Below are 18,811 nucleotides of genomic sequence, written 5' to 3' on the forward strand. Positions count from 1 at the left end.
CACAAATTGAGGTAACTTTGAAGTGTTTGTATTTAAGAATCCCCCCCCACCCACTTGTCATACTGTTTGTCAGTGATTGAACTCTAGTCATCTTTCATGTAATGTCATTGTTGTATGTCTTGCATGGCTATTTATCACTCTATAGTCTATAGTTTTAATCAAGTTAAGCTAAGGTAGGTAGGTAACAGTACAAGTCAAATTCCTCATTTTTCATATCCCAGTTCCTCTCCAAATTTGAGTTAAAGTTTGGTTACCCTGGTAATAGATGTTTAAGTACATAATTTATGTATTTTGAACCGTGATCATGTTTGTTTGTTTGTTTGTTTGTCTTGGAACTATTTTATGAGCATTGAAACAAATGTAGACCAAAATCCATCTACATGTAATGATGTAGGTACAATATCTGTATGTATAAGGGTATTGGTATAGTTTGTATAGATTATTTAGTACTTTATAGTAATAATTCATCTAGGTACAGTGAAGGGTATTGGTATAGTTTGTATAGATTATTTAGTACTTTATAGTAATAATTCATCTAGGTACAGTGAAGGGTTTTGGTATAGTTTGTATAGATTATTTAGTACTTTATAGTAATAATTCATCTAGGTACAATGAAGGGTATTGGTATAGTTTGTATAGATTATTTAGTACTTTATAGTAATAATTCATCTAGGTACAGTGAAGGGTATTGGTATAGTTTGTATAGATTATTTAGTACTTTATAGTAATAATTCATCTAGGTACAATGAAGGGTATTGGTATAGTTTGTATAGATTATTTAGTACTTTATAGTAATAATTCATCTAGGTACAGTGAAGGGTATTGGTATAGTTTGTATAGATTATTTAGTACTTTATAGTAATAATTCATCTAGGTACAGTGAAGGGTATTGGTATAGTTTGTATAGATTATTTAGTACCTTATAGTAATAATTCATCTAGGTACAGTGAAGGGTATTGGTATAGTTTGTATAGATTATTTAGTACCTTATAGTAATAATTCATCTAGGTACAGTGAAGGGTATTGGTATAGTTTGTATAGATTATTTAGTACTTTATAGTAATAATTCATCTAGGTACAGTGAAGGGTATTGGTATAGTTTGTATAGATTATTTAGTACTTTATAGTAATAATTCATCTAGGTACAGTGAAGGGTATTGGTATAGTTTGTATAGATTATTTAGTACTTTATAGTAATAATTCATACTCTACTAGAGTGACATATTTATGTATGATAATACATGTAACTTTGGTTGTAACTATGATATGTGTATATGGAATTCTTGTCTATTTAAACATTTCATTTGTGGATTGTTGAAAGCATAGATTTTGATTCCATTCTACAGTTATCCTGGAAAAATTACTGAATCTTGAGAACTCCGTCTTGGAGCATTGGACTCGGAAGAAGAAGAAGCTGGACCAGTGTCAGCAATATGTGTTGTTTGAAAAGAGCGCTAGACAAGTGAGTTAACACAATTTACAGTTTTATTTGAAATGCACATCTCAATCTTGGCAATGGTAATTTACCCCTGCTTTATTACAGAATCAATCAATCAGTCTATCAATCTATCAATCAATCAGTCTATCAATCTATCTATCAATCAGTCAATCAATTGATCAATAATTCAAATCAATCACGGTACATGATGATATTTTATGATAATGCTTGATGTGTACAATGTAAAATTATCCAACAGTTTGAAATCACTGCCCAGACTATAGACTACCCAAAACTACATGTATACCAAACCATACAGTGTTTCCTCTGGGTCCAAAACTTACTAGCAATTGGGCTAATTTGTTTCAAAATTTATTATCCAAACCAGACTTTCAATTAGCCAAACTTTTACGATAAAAATGAACTTATATAAATAAAGACAATAACACAAACATTTCCTGATGTGGAGAGCGTGTCTTGGGTAGTTTAGAAACTACACGATATTATCATTACTTATCCATGTGATTGGTTACTTATTAACAGATGTGGTTAGAAAGGGTTTCCATCGATAGCACGCCCATTCATAATTACGGCGAAGCATCTTCCCTCACAAGCGAAGCGATGATCAAATGGACCACATCGTTAGACAGTCTATGCTGAAAACTTCACTTAGATCAATTCAAACTGCCACGTTACCATTCCATTCTCACTAAAACTGAAACTTTTTCTTTTTGACCTTCGTTACTAGATTGAACACATTACATGAATTTACCATATACCGTTCACTACACCATGCTCTTCATCTGAGGTGAACATGGTTCACACATCGCCCGAGTCAACAGTTCTCAGTGACACAAAATTTGTATCAAATGCTTTTACAACTGTATCTCTGTCAAATTGAAAGTTCACGCTGTCGTTCGTCCTTCATGTCATGGATCTCAGTTTGTGTATTGCGGTATTGTTGTTTCGTTTTTTCGGCCTACATAGTGGAAGGGCCCGGTAAAAGACGACTCGTCTTCCATTGCCCCTTGCATGTGCCGAACTACTTGATCAAATTTTACAAGCATGGATCGCATGATCAAATGCTGCAAAGTTTTACACAGCGGAACTTACAAGTTTGTTGGATGGGACGTTTATTTGCATTGCTGATGTAACAATTTTATGATTTGATTAACTTTTGAGGAACGCACAATGTGTACACTTCCTTCTAAATGTAATACAATGTAGTTTAAATTACGGATGTTCCATTAGAGAGGTTTAGATACACGTTAGAACGCGTATGCCTTCAGGAACATTATCATGCAGGTGTACAAGTAATGACGTGTACAAAATTGTGTTTAGTTATGCGTTCTAAACACAAATGTGAAAAACATTGGAATGTGAACGCGCGCATTGACATCTTCTGTCCAGAAGGCCAGACACATGCCTTTAATTTCTAAATGTGTCCGTACTTTTGCCATGTTTCCTGCAACTACCCAAACCAAAAACCAAACAATTAGTTTAAAATTATGCTTCCAAACTTTTATATAAAAAATAGGACATTTAATAGAAGAAAATGACAAAAACTCAACACGTATTTACAGTTACGTGTAGACCGCCATTTTGATGTAGCGTCGCCTGAGTTGCTTCGAATCACGTGACTTTGACAGTACTTGTATAGAAGACATGTAAATACGTACATCTAAACCTCTCTAAAGAAACCACAAACATTACGCATAGATTCTCTGGTGCCCTATTCTAAATCTGCTTTGCAAGTTTTGCTAATTGTATCAAAAATATTCTTGCCAAATGCAGATTTTATACGCATTTTGCGATTTGGCAAGTGGGCAGCAGAAACACTGCCATATACTGTCCAGACTATAGACTATCCAGACTATACCAAACCATAGACTGTCCAGACTATAAACTATCCAAAACTATACCAAACCATAGACTGTCCAGACTATAAACTATCCAAAACTATACCAAACCATAGACTGTCCAGACTATAAACTATCCAAAACTATACCAAACCATAGACTGTCCAGACTATAAACTATCCAGACTATACCAAACCATAGACTGTCCAGACTATAAACTATCCAGACTATACCAAACCATAGACTGTCCAGACTATAAACTACCCAAAACTATACCAAACCATAGACTGTCCAGACTATAAACTATCCAAAACTATACCAAACCATAGACTGTCCAGACTATAAACTATCCAAAACTATACCAAACCATAGACTGTCCAGACTATAAACTATCCAGACTATACCAAACCATAGACTGTCCAGACTATAAACTACCCAGACTATACCAAACCATAGACTGTCCAGACTATTAACTACCCAGACTATACCAAACCATAGACTGTCCAGACTATTAACTATCCAAAACTATACCAAACCATAGACTGTCCAGACTATAAACTATCCAGACTATACCAAACCATAGACTGTCCAGACTATTAACTACCCAGACTATACCAAACCATAGACTGTCCAGACTATAAACTATCCAAAACTATACCAAACCATAGACTGTCCAGACTATAAACTATCCAGACTATACCAAACCATAGACTGTCCAGACTATAAACTACCCAGACTATACCAAACCATAGACTGTCCAGACTATAAACTACCCAGACTATACCAAACCATAGACTGTCCAGACTATTAACTATCCAGACTATACCAAACCATAGACTGTCCAGACTATAAACTATCCAAAACTATACCAAACCATAGACTGTCCAGACTATAAACTATCCAAAACTATACCAAACCATAGACTGTCCAGACTATAAACTATCCAGACTATACCAAACCATAGACTGTCCAGACTATGAACTATCCAAAACTATACCAAACCATAGACTGTCCAGACTATAAACTATCCAGACTATACCAAACCATAGACTGTCCAGACTATAAACTACCCAGACTATACCAAACCATAGACTGTCCAGACTATTAACTACCCAGACTATACCAAACCATAGACTGTCCAGACTATTAACTATCCAAAACTATACCAAACCATAGACTGTCCAGACTATAAACTATCCAGACTATACCAAACCATAGACTGTCCAGACTATTAACTACCCAGACTATACCAAACCATAGACTGTCCAGACTATAAACTATCCAAAACTATACCAAACCATAGACTGTCCAGACTATAAACTATCCAGACTATACCAAACCATAGACTGTCCAGACTATAAACTACCCAGACTATACCAAACCATAGACTGTCCAGACTATAAACTACCCAGACTATACCAAACCATAGACTGTCCAGACTATTAACTATCCAGACTATACCAAACCATAGACTGTCCAGACTATAAACTATCCAAAACTATACCAAACCATAGACTGTCCAGACTATAAACTATCCAAAACTATACCAAACCATAGACTGTCCAGACTATAAACTATCCAGACTATACCAAACCATAGACTGTCCAGACTATGAACTATCCAAAACTATACCAAACCATAGACTGTCCAGACTATAAACTATCCAGACTATACCAAACCATAGACTGTCCAGACGATAAACTATCCAAAACTATACCAAACCATAGACTATCCAGACTATAAACTATCCAAAACTATACCAAACCATAGACTGTCCAGACTATAAACTATCCAGACTATACCAAACCATAGACTGTCCAGACTATAAACTATCCAAAACTATACCAAACCATAGACTGTCCAGACTATAAACTATCCAAAACTATACCAAACCATAGACTATAAACTATCCAAAACTATACCAAATCATAGACTGTCCAGACTATAGACTATCCCAAACTATACCAAACCATAGACTGTCCAGACTATAAACTACCCAAAACTATACCAAACCATAGACTGTCCAGACTATAAACTATCCAGACTATACCAAACCATAGACTGTCCAGACTATAGACTATCCAAAACTATACCAAACCATAGACTGTCCAGACTATAAACTATCCAGACTATACCAAACCATAGACTGTCCAGACTATAGACTATCCAAAACTATACCAAACCATAGACTGTCCAGACTATAAACTATCCAAAACTATACCAAACCATAGACTGTCCAGACTATAGACTATCCAAAACTATACCAAACCATAGACTGTCCAGACTACATGTATAAACTATCCAAAACTATACCAAACCATAGACTGTCCAGACTATAAACTATCCAAAACTATACCAAACCATAGACTGTCCAGACTATTAACTATCCAGACTATACCAAACCATAGACTGTCCAGACTATAAACTATCCAAAACTATACCAAACCATAGACTGTCCAGACTATAAACTATCCAGACTATACCAAACCATAGACTGTCCAGACTATAAACTATCCAAAACTATACCAAACCATAGACTGTCCAGACTATAGACTATCCAAAACTATACCAAACCATAGACTGTCCAGACTATAAACTATCCAAAACTATACCAAACCATAGACTGTCCAGACTATAAACTATCCAAAACTATACCAAACCATAGACTGTCCAGACTATAAACTATCCAGACTATACCAAACCATAGACTGTCCAGACTATACCAAACCATAGACTGTCCAGACTATAAACTATCCAGACTATACCAAACCATAGACTGTCCAGACTATAAACTATCCAGACTATACCAAACCATAGACTGTCCAGACTATAAACTACCCAAAACTATACCAAACCATAGACTGTCCAGACTATAAACTATCCAAAACTATACCAAACCATAGACTGTCCAGACTATAAACTATCCAGACTATACCAAACCATAGACTGTCCAGACTATAAACTACCCAAAACTATACCAAACCATAGACTGTCCAGACTATAAACTATCCAGACTATACCAAACCATAGACTGTCCAGACTATAGACTACCCAGACTATACCAAACCATAGACTGTCCAGGCTATAAACTATCCAGACTATACCAAACCATAGACTGTCCAGACTATAGACTACCCAGACTATACCAAACCATAGACTGTCCAGACTATAAACTATCCAAAACTATACCAAACCATAGACTGTCCAGACTATAAACTATCCAAAACTATACCAAACCATAGACTGTCCAGACTATAAACTATCCAAAACTATACCAAACCATAGACTGTCCAGACTATAAACTATCCAAAACTATACCAAACCATAGACTGTCCAGACTATAAACTATCCAAAACTATACCAAACCATAGACTGTCCAGGCTATAAACTATCCAAAACTATACCAAACCATAGACTGTCCAGACTATGAACTATCCAGACTATACCAAACCATAGACTGTCCAGACTATAAACTATCCAAAACTATACCAAACCATAGACTGTCCAGACTACATGTATAAACTATCCAAAACTATACCAAACCATAGACTGTCCAGACTATAAACTATCCAAAACTATACCAAACCATAGACTGTCCAGACTATTAACTATCCAGACTATACCAAACCATAGACTGTCCAGACTATAAACTATCCAAAACTATACCAAACCATAGACTGTCCAGACTATAAACTATCCAGACTATACCAAACCATAGACTGTCCAGACTATAGACTACCCAGACTATACCAAACCATAGACTGTCCAGGCTATAAACTATCCAGACTATACCAAACCATAGACTGTCCAGACTATAGACTACCCAGACTATACCAAACCATAGACTGTCCAGACTATAAACTATCCAAAACTATACCAAACCATAGACTGTCCAGACTATAAACTATCCAAAACTATACCAAACCATAGACTGTCCAGACTATAAACTATCCAAAACTATACCAAACCATAGACTGTCCAGACTATAAACTATCCAAAACTATACCAAACCATAGACTGTCCAGACTATAAACTATCCAAAACTATACCAAACCATAGACTGTCCAGGCTATAAACTATCCAAAACTATACCAAACCATAGACTGTCCAGACTATGAACTATCCAGACTATACCAAACCATAGACTGTCCAGACTATAAACTATCCAGACTATACCAAACCATAGACTGTCCAGACTATAAACTATCCAAAACTATACCAAACCATAGACTGTCCAGGCTATAAACTATCCAAAACTATACCAAATCATAGACTGTCCAGACTATAAACTATCCAAAACTATACCAAACCATAGACTGTCCAGACTATGAACTATCCAAAACTATACCAAACCATAGACTGTCCAGACTATAAACTATCCAAAACTATACCAAACCATACACTGTCCAGACTATGAACTATCCAAAACTATACCAAATCATAGACTGTCCAGACTATAAACTATCCAAAACTATACCAAACCATAGACTGCCCAGACTATGAACTATCCAGACTATACCAAACCATAGACTGTCCAGACTATAAACTATCCAGACTATACCAAACCATAGACTGTCCAGACTATAAACTATCCAAAACTATACCAAACCATAGACTGTCCAGGCTATAAACTATCCAAAACTATACCAAACCATAGACTGTCCAGACTATAAACTATCCAAAACTATACCAAACCATAGACTGTCCAGACTATAAACTATCCAAAACTATACCAAACCATAGACTGTCCAGACTATGAACTATCCAGACTATACCAAACCATAGACTGTCCAGACTATAAACTATCCAAAACTATACCAAACCATAGACTGTCCAGGCTATAAACTATCCAAAACTATACCAAATCATAGACTGTCCAGACTATAAACTATCCAAAACTATACCAAACCATAGACTGTCCAGACTATGAACTATCCAAAACTATACCAAACCATAGACTGTCCAGACTATAAACTACCCAAAACTATACCAAACCATAGACTGTCCAGACTATAAACTATCCAAAACTATACCAAACCATAGACTGTCCAGACTATAAACTATCCAAAACTATACCAAACCATAGACTGTCCAGACTATAAACTATCCAAAACTATACCAAACCATAGACTGTCCAGACTATAAACTATCCAGACTATACCAAACCATAGACTGTCCAGACTATAAACTATCCAGACTATACCAAACCATAGACTGTCCAGACTATAAACTATCCAGACTATACCAAACCATAGACTGTCCAGACTATAGACTATCCAAAACTATACCAAACCATAGACTGTCCAGACTATAAACTATCCAGACTATACCAAACCATAGACTGTCCAGACTATAAACTATCCAAAACTATATCAAACCATAGACTGTCCAGACTATAAACTATCCAAAACTATACCAAACCATAGACTGTCCAGACTATAGACTATCCAAAACTATACCAAACCATAGACTGTCCAGACTATAAACTATCCAAAACTATACCAAACCATAGACTGTCCAGACTATAAACTATCCAGACTATACCAAACCATAGACTGTCCAGACTATAAACTACCCAAAACTATACCAAACCATAGACTGTCCAGACTATAAACTATCCAGACTATACCAAACCATAGACTGTCCAGGCATAAACTATCCAGACTATACCAAACCATAGACTGTCCAGACTATAAACTATCCAAAACTATACCAAACCATAGACTGTCCAGACTATAAACTATCCAAAACTATACCAAACCATAGACTGTCCAGACTATAAACTATCCAGACTATACCAAACCATAGACTGTCCAGACTATAAACTACCCAAAACTATACCAAACCATAGACTGTCCAGACTATAAACTACCCAAAACTATACCAAACCATAGACTGTCCAGACTATAAACTACCCAAAACTATACCAAACCATATACTGTCCAGACTATAAACTACCCAAAACTATACCAAACCATAGACTGTCCAGACTATAAACTACCCAAAACTATACCAAACCATAGACTGTCCAGACTATAAACTACCCAAAACTATAACAAACCATAGACTGTCCAGACTATAAACTATCCAAAACTATACCAAACCATAGACTGTCCAGACTATAAACTATCCAGACTATACCAAACCATAGACTGTCCAGACTATAAACTATCCAGACTATACCAAACCATAGACTGTCCAGACTATAAACTATCCAAAACTATAGCAAACCATAGACTGTCCAGACTATAAACTATCCAAAACTATACCAAACCATAGACTGTCCAGACTATAGACTATCCAAAACTATACCAGTTCTTCTTTAGGAATCGTTGAAACAAATATACCATAGAAAGCATTCCAAAGCAATTGTTTTTATGCTTGGTTTTCTGTTTCTCTCTTAGTTTGAACCAAACACGTAAACATTTAATGTAAAACTCTGCTAATTTACGAACAATTTGAATTGGCATATCCTCTGGATAACATGTTTTTATAATATTTATACCTCTATATCCAGGCTTTAGACTGGATCTATGATACTGGTGAGTTCTACCTGTCTACTCATACCAATGTAGGAGAGAATACAGAAGAAACAGAATCACTACTCAAGGAACATAATGAATTCAAAGGAACAGCAAAGGTAATCAATTTAATATGTTGATTGTGTTTTCTCTCAGAGTGAACTGATGAAAATAGTGTTTAGTAATACGATCGTGATACGATCCAATATGGCTGCCTGGCAGCCATTTTGTTTGCGAATTTTCATGTCCAAAGCCATAACTCAGACATGCTTGAACAGATCTCATTTAAAGTTGGTATTAGGACAGTGTTCTATGACATACATGTGCATATCCATTTTCATCGTGATACGATCCAATATGGCTGCCTGGCAGCCATTTTGTTTGTGAATTTTCCATGTCCAAAGCCATAACTCAGACTCCATTTTCATCTTGATATGATCCCCCATACCCAACCAATCCTTTATTGTTGGAGGCATAGTCCATGTCCAACAAGCACACACAACATATCTAAGTCTGTTTGTTTTAGGTTCACAAATGTTGTTGCGTGATCACAGTAGTGATAATTCCTTAAAACCCAATTATAGCGGGGACTATGTCATTCTCAATGACTTGTTTTACGTGCGTTTTTCGCCCACAAGATCGAATTTAAACATGGCGGATATAATTAACGGTTCTCATAACATGGTCTACGATATAAATTATGTCACTGTCTTTGGATATTTCGACAGAATTTGACTCGAAATACATCGTTGAATACAAGTATTTAGGTATGGGAACACGTTGTACTTGTGTGTAAGCATCAAATTCCCGCTAAGGCCGTGTGAGCTGCCGGCGGCAGTTTACGGTTGAATTTTTGAATGTCGGCAAATTTACGCAATCTTGTGACAGGTACCGACTCTTGGTTGTAATTTTTGGCTATAAAATGGATTATTTTGGTTTTATTTCTTTTGTTACATCTCAATAATGACTTGTATTTGTACTAGCTCAGCGTGTGAAGGTCAGTGGAGGGAAATTTATGCACGATACGGGCCATTTTACGAATCGGATTTTTTATGTACGTTTTTCAACGTAAAATTCAAATTTCAACATCGCCAAAGCAAAATCTGTCTCTCCTAACGTAACTTACAATGTAAATAACGGTGCTGTTTTTAGAAATTTCCCCTCAATTTTGACTATGAATACGATGTTTTATACAAGGACATGACTGAGTGAACTCAATGCAGGAAATGGAAGGATCAGATTATCGCAACGTAACTTCAAAGTCCCGACTGCATATTTGGATTTGTGGGTACAGCATGTTGGCAAAAAGCACCACTTTGGCGTCCCGATTCGGACTCGTATACTACCAACTTGTGGGCATTTTTTACTGATTTTGAGGATAGATTTGGTGATAATTTTTTGTTGTTCTGTCAAATAATGATATATAATTACACAAACTAATTTTTCTGAAGGTATTGGTGCAACGACTTCAGGTATTTTTGTCCCTTTCATTGTCGGTGCGGGACCGACTAATTGCGTCGTAATCAGATTAGAGAGCCGATATTTTTTCCATTCAAATTTAATACGACTGAAAATAACATTTTCTGCCAAATTTTCGCCGATTTTGACCATTTAACCAGTATACAGAATTTTGTAGAAACATAAATGTTGGTATTTTGAATTTTGTTTGTAATATAAATGTTTTGTTTATTTGTGATATGTCAATAAATAAACAACACAGGTTTTTTTTACCAATATTTTCTTATTTTAACCCAAATTTCAGTTGTGAATGTGATATTTGAATGTGTTTATTTGTAAGTATGATATAGACAATTTATTTTCCAGTAAAATGATACCTAATTTTCAAAGATTGGGCAATTCTAAGTATTTTTTATATCAATTTGATTGCATACCACTCACCCTCACTTTATGTTAGTGAGGGGGCTGGTGGAGCACAAACAATCCCATGAGGCCAATGGTGGTGAAAGAGTTAAACTTTGGCGAAATTTGGCAATTCCGAAAATACGCACAGCTGCCGGTCAATTTTCCATCAGGTTTTCAGGTACAAAATTGTGGAACAGTTTGCCAACAGAAATGAAATGTCTCACATCAAACCATCTGTTCAGCAAAGCTTTTAAAATGTACCTACTTGATGAAATTTAAATATAATACACATTCTTGCATTGTTAGCTCATTTTGATATTTTCTCCCATTATGATTTTTAGTCCCAGCCGGACGAAGTCTGGGACGGGGACTCATGGATTGGGTTCCGTCTGTCCGTGTGTCCGTCTGTCCGTCCGTCCATCCGTCCGTCCGCAGCCGTTTCTTGGAGATGCCTGGACCAATTTTTTTCACACTTGGTACAGGGGCAACATACTATTGTAATGTACAGTTGATAGACAGTCTGTGATTCCATGTAGCCTGTAGGTTAACATTGTAATGTACAGTTGATAGACAGTCTAAAAAAATAAAAATTGAATTTTTGTAAAATAGTGACGATAATATAAAAACACAATGTTTCACCAACTTTCTGTGTGGAATGTGTTATATAGTGTGTGTGTCATTATATGAAACCACTAACCACTTTATTACTTTGCTATAAACTAAAACTGCATAGTGGAAGAGCTGAACAGCAGAACCACTTCTACAGAACAGCAGAACCACTTCTACATCTGCATTCTTGCAAACCAGAGCTGTCATTTCTTCCATGACACTGCAAAATAATCAACTCTGCTTTGTTACGATGGACGGATGGTTATTTCAGATGAGTAGTAAATATTCATGAGTAATGCCATAATGATGAACCATATCATGGTATATATGTATCTTACACTGATCGGCAACTAATTATAGCTCGTGCAGCAGCAGCGAAGCTGCCGCGTAGCGGCTCAATGACGAGTACGTATGCGCGTCATATATATCAATGACTAGTATGCATGCGCGTCGTATATACTGTGGTTCTCCCAGGGATGCATTGCGGCACGCAGTGACTACGCATGCGCCTTCCATATACTACGTGGATTCTCCATGCGCTACCGTATCATCGTATAGCATAGGCGACATAACATCACCATGCATTGCAATATTATAACAGTAGGCCTGTTGGCACGATTATCGTAACATTGTAACGAGTATCGAGGCATCGCTGTACCTCCAGGAGAAATTGTTACACTATTTACATGTTCTAAAAAGAACAACTACTTTCCTATGTTTGTTGGTACAGTAACATTCCTAAATCATCGAGTTGAATTGAGAAATTGTGATGTTTGGCAACATGTTAACAAAACATTGGTGGAGGGTCTATGATAAGTTGACTGATTGAAAATGAAGAATATTAATCTAAATTCTAATGGCTATGATGGTTTTTGAAACCAACAACTGCATAGAGTGTTGACTTTCTTTACTTCTCGTCCATGTCAGAGAATTAGATGTCATTCAATAAAATAAATTTTGATGGTCAATACCCCTGGAAAATGACCCAAATCAAGTGTATCAACCCTGGCCCAGGCAGCCGGTCACAAATGAATCTACCCTGCGCGAACTTATGGGCTTTGCCTAGTTATGATATTACTTATACTCTGACTTATACCTGATTTGTCACTGTGAACGAATGTCAATGTGACTAAATATACCTGTTTATAGGGCCATTCCCTTGAAGCAACAGTATTTTTTGACCGTATCAAGTGAGTCCAAGAGGCAGACATAGCATGAACAGCAAGGGTCGACAGATGCATGCACTGAGTGAATGTGAATGGATGATTCAAAAGACCTCGTGTAAAAGTTACTGGTCTCATTAAAAACCACTACTAAGGATAACTAACATTTGAAGGAGTTAAAGATATTATAGAGCAAGAACGGGGAAAGATTCTTTGAAAATTGACATTTAGCACTGATAAACGAGCACTGCACTGAGTACTAGTAGTATGGGGTGCCATGAATATAGTTCTGGAGTCCTGTGCCCGGAGAACACTGTGCTAAAAGATTGTACTTATATAACATACAGCCCAGGTTCAGTTCCTGTAAAATCAAGAAAAGTATTGTAAACAACACTTCAATGCATCTTGGAAGGTGCTGTAAAAGAGGCTGTGGTTTACGACTATGCTACATATGTTAAAAACAAAACAAAAAAAACAGCAGAGCTATTCTGACTGATAGGTCGCTTGTAATCTTCTTGTTTCTGTATTTATAGATAATTATTTTGGACAGATCTTGTGCACTAGGAAAAGACCTTGTAGAAAATGCACAGGGAAGGAAGTAGAAAATGTTATAACAGATTCTACAAAGAAAAATTAATGTTTATTTCCTGGTAATGTGATAGGGGGATTTAAGGAAAAAAACCCACTTTTAGATTGTCCTTAGGTTGATTGCTGGATGTTTGTTTGTTTGTTTGTTACAGGAAACAAGAGAAAAAGTTAAGTTATTGATACAGTTGGCCGATAGCCTAGTAGAGAAAGGACACTCACATGCTAATAGTATCAAGTCATGGGTAGATACTGTCGATCAACGATACAAGGACTTCTCACTTCGCATGGACAAATACCGAGCCAACTTGGAAAGTGCTCTAGGACTAACAAATGAGGTATTTACACAGTAAAAGTGTAACAAATGAATGAATGAATGTTTTTGTATAATAGTAGACTGCAAAAAAACATCATTAAATTAAAATGAAATTTGGTGGGTTGCCATTTTTCTCAAGGACACTTATCACTTTAAATTTGCGATAGTTTCAACTTGCACATGAATTGAAAACTGTATTTGTTTGTTTGTCTGTCTGTTTGTTTGTTGTTTGTTTCTTTGTTTGTTTGTTTATGCATTTCTACATGGTGCTGTGTTTGTTTGCATGCGTGCACATACGCACACACACATGCGTGCGCACACATACACATATGTCTGTGTCGTGCAATGTGTATGTGTACCTGTGTATGTTTTTTTTTATCAAATGTGTCTGTATATTATGTAAAATATGACTATATCTCTGTATTTTTGTGTGCATGGCTGACTTACATGTATATCTATAAATAATATATTAAAGTATTTTATGACTAAACCATGAAGTGAAATATAGAATACTGTTGAGGAAGTCAAATACATTATGTACATGTATGTTAATACAGTAAAACTGACAAGTTTTGATTTATGTGTTACCAGGACGACGACAGTAAAGACTTGTCATTGGATAACAAAGCACCTGATCCTAGCATTGAAATCAAACTACGTGATGCTGCCAAAGAATTAAATGAAGAAAAAAGGAAATCAGCCAGGAAACGTGAATTCATCATGGCTGAACTGTTACATACAGAGAGGGCATATGTCAGAGACTTACAGTGTTGCATCAAGGTAAAGGTAATGAGAACAATTCTAGTTTTTTTTTATCCTGAAGACATTTGACAACATAGCTGGACTTCAAGATACAGGTACTTAGCATATATAGTCTACTGTATTCAATTTAGATTTGACTTCATTACTACATCAACTCACCAACTATCACAAACTATTTATGTAATACTGCCATTAATTTCACTAACAGCATGGCATACATAAACTCCACCAAATTATTACCAGCATTTGTTTGTTGCTTCTTGGAATGATCACAGCACTCAATGTGTGCAAATCACCATAACACACAAAACATGCATCTCACAAATCTCACTTGTTGCAAGTACCTTATGTTGCAAGTTAGCATTTTATGTGGTCATCCTTCCACCCCTACTTTTCATGTATTTTGGAACATCCCTATCATTTTGCATCACAGAGAGGTTTATTCTACTTGAATTAGGAGTTGAATGGGTCATTGTATTTTTAAAAGATATCAAATTATTCTTTCAAAAAAGTTTGAAACTGATTTGAAACTGTTTTTTCTCAACTTTCTCTAAGAATATGAATATACAGAAACATGATAATATCTGTCCTGAAACATTGGCATGCAGGATGAGAGTGACAAGTCTGATAGCAATATAGACCTGTCTTTTCTAATTTGCATCAAAGTACATTACATTGCTTGTTAGTCCCCGCCGGACGAAGTCCGGGACGGGGACTTATGGATTGGGTTCCGTCTGTCCATGCGTCCGTCCATCTGTCCGTCCGTCTGTCCGTCCGTCCACAGCCGTTTCTTGGAGATGCCTGGACCGATTTTTTTCAAACTTGGTACAGGGGCAACATACAATGGCATACATATGCACGTTAATTTGTTTCATGATACGATCCAATATGGCCGCCTAGCAGCCATTTTGTTTGCAAATTTTCCCTGTCTAAAGCCATAACTCAGACATGCTTGAACAGATCTCATTCAAAGTTGGTATTAGGACAGTGTTCTATGGCATATATGTGCATATTCATTGTTGTCATGATACGATCCAATATGGCCGCCTAGCAGCCATTTTGTTTGTGAATTTTCATGTCCAAAGCCATAACTCAGACATGCTTGAACAGATCTCATTCAAAGTTGGTATGAGGACAGTGTTCTATGACATACATATGCATATCCATTTTCATTGTGATACGATCCAATATGGCCGGCTGGCAGCCATTTTGTTTGCGATTTTTCCATGTCCAAAGCCATAACTCAGACATGCTTGAACAGATCACATTCAAAGTTGGTATTAGGACAGTGTTCTATGACATACATGTGCATATCCATTTTCATCGTGATATGATCCCCCATACCCGACCAATCCTTTATTGTTGTAGGCATGTCCAACAAGCAGACACAACATATCTAAGTCTGTTTGATTTAAGTTCACAAGTGTTGTTGCGTGATCAGAGTAGTGATAATTCCTTAAAGCCCAATCATAGCGGGGACTATGTCATTCTCAGTGACTTGTTTTTATACTGCTGTGTCATTGTATGTTATTTTTATACATCGCTTGCCCTACGTCAGAAAATGACATGACATCAAATTATTCAATATTATGTTTCATGCCAGTAATAAAGTACACTCACCCTAAGTTCCAACCGCTATGTTATAGTTGGCTTTATTTTTGCATGAAGTCTAGTTCACTTGGCATGTGGGTTTTTTATTCATCATGAGTACTTCAGAGTTGAAGGGAGCCCTCTAGAGTCCATTGGACTCTTTTACACTCCCTCTGTTGTTGACCAGCAAATTAAGTTCTGCCACATGTTCTAGGGAGGGGGGGGGGGGGAAGGGAGGGAGATAGATACATACGTGGCTGTAAATATGAGTGTATTACAGGAATAACCAGCATGATTAATTGGTTGATTGATTTCAGAGCTACTTAACAGAAACCAAGACATCTCTAGAAGTGCCAGCTGGTCTGGCCGGCAAGGAAGATGTTGTGTTTGGGAATATACAAGAAATTTATGATTTTCACAATAAGTAAGTAATAATCTGTTCTTACCCCACCTTTATGATATAATGGTAGAATCATATTCTTTTTGCAATCAATGACTTGATGCATTTATAAAAATAGGGGTGGGCAAGTTTTGTTTCCTGTCATTAGTCCCCGCCGGACGGAATTTATCTAAGTGAAGTTTTCAGCATAGACTGTCAAACAATGTGGTCCATTCGATCATCGCTTCACTCGTGAGGGAAGATGTTCGCCGTAATGGCCGTTCTATCGATGGAAACCCTTTCGCACCACATCTATTAATAAGTAACCAATCACGTGGATAAATAATGATAACATCGCATAGTTTCTAAACTACCCAAGACGTGCTCTCCACGTCAGGAAATGGTCATGGGGCACATTGTCTTTACTTTTTATAAGTTCATTTTTATCACAAAAGTTTGGCTAATTGAAAGTCTGGTTTGGCTAATAAATTTTGAGGCAAATTAGCCAAGTTGCTAGTAAATTTTTTGACCCAGAGGAAACACTGAAAATGACAACATAAACTGCCAGTTCCGTAAAACCCAATCATAGCGGGGACAGTGTCATTTTCAATGACTTGTTTCTGTTTGAGTTTTCATGTGATCATATAAATCTGAGTGTTTTCTTTGCAAAAGACAAGTTGTCAATAAATATACAAATGTATGAAATAATTTGTTGAAAATTAAGATTTGATGAATATATTCATATTTCAGCATTTTTTTGAGGGAATTGGAGAAGTATGAAGCATTTCCGGAAGATGTTGGTCATTGCTTTGTAACTTGGGTAAGTAGTTATACCATACTGTGGTGTGTGTACGTTATAGTCAAATAAAACAAAATATGGTGATTTTTGTGTGTTTCTCTGTATGTGGTAAACAAGTATGAATGTTATGTAATGAGTTCTGTATTTGGCCATTGGACTTTAAAGTTGCACACACTGCAATTTATACTGTTTTGGCCATATTTTTTATAATTGTATATTTAAACTGTACTCGCAGTATTCTACATATTGAAGCATATTTAGTCCCCGCCGGACGAAGTCCGGGACGGGGACTTATGGATTGGGTTCCGTCTGTCCGTGCATCTGTTCGTGCGTCCGTCCGTCCGTCCGGAGATGGAGATGCCTGGACCGATATTTTTCAAACTTGGTACAGGGGCAACATACTATGGCATACATATGCACGTCAATTTGTTTTATGATACGATCCAATATGGCCACCTAGCAGCTATTTTGTTTGCGAATTTTCCATGTCCAAAGCCATAACTGAGACATGCTTGAACAGATCTCATTCAAAGTTGCTATTAGGACAGTGTTCTATGACATACATGTGCATATCCATTTTCGTCGTGATACAATCCCCTATACCTGACCCATCCTTTATTGTTGTAGGCATGTTCCATGTCCAACAAGCAGACACAACATATCTAAGTCTACTTGATTTAGGTTCACAAGTGTTGTTGCGTGATCAGAGTAGTTAAAACCCAATCATAGCGGGGTCTATGTCATTCTCAATGGCTTGTTAACCATAGATTGCAATTGATTGAACTTAAACTCTGTATTAAGATTAACATATAAATGATCTGATGATATAATTTATCATACTTGTATGTACAAAAATTATTTATGCCATCCCTACTATGCAATCAACTCTTGTAACATTGCCAGGAGACAATTGTAATAGTATAGAAG

General features: G+C 36.5%; 1 protein-coding gene across 1 annotated transcript in view; it reads left to right on the plus strand.

Annotated features, from left to right (window-relative positions):
• Positions 1–18,811, plus strand: part of LOC144451069 (triple functional domain protein-like) — a 365,406-nt gene that overhangs the window by 45,735 nt on the left and 300,860 nt on the right. Inside the window, exons 9-14 of the mRNA XM_078141839.1 lie at positions 1,347–1,462; positions 9,815–9,937; positions 14,194–14,376; positions 14,946–15,134; positions 17,024–17,130; positions 17,836–17,905. Of these exons, the coding sequence (XP_077997965.1) occupies positions 1,347–1,462; positions 9,815–9,937; positions 14,194–14,376; positions 14,946–15,134; positions 17,024–17,130; positions 17,836–17,905 (788 nt within the window). The remainder of the gene's footprint in view (positions 1–1,346; positions 1,463–9,814; positions 9,938–14,193; positions 14,377–14,945; positions 15,135–17,023; positions 17,131–17,835; positions 17,906–18,811) is intronic.

This window comes from Glandiceps talaboti, chromosome 20 (assembly GCF_964340395.1).
Source record: "Glandiceps talaboti chromosome 20, keGlaTala1.1, whole genome shotgun sequence".
Classification (NCBI taxonomy): Eukaryota; Metazoa; Hemichordata; class Enteropneusta; family Spengelidae; genus Glandiceps; species Glandiceps talaboti.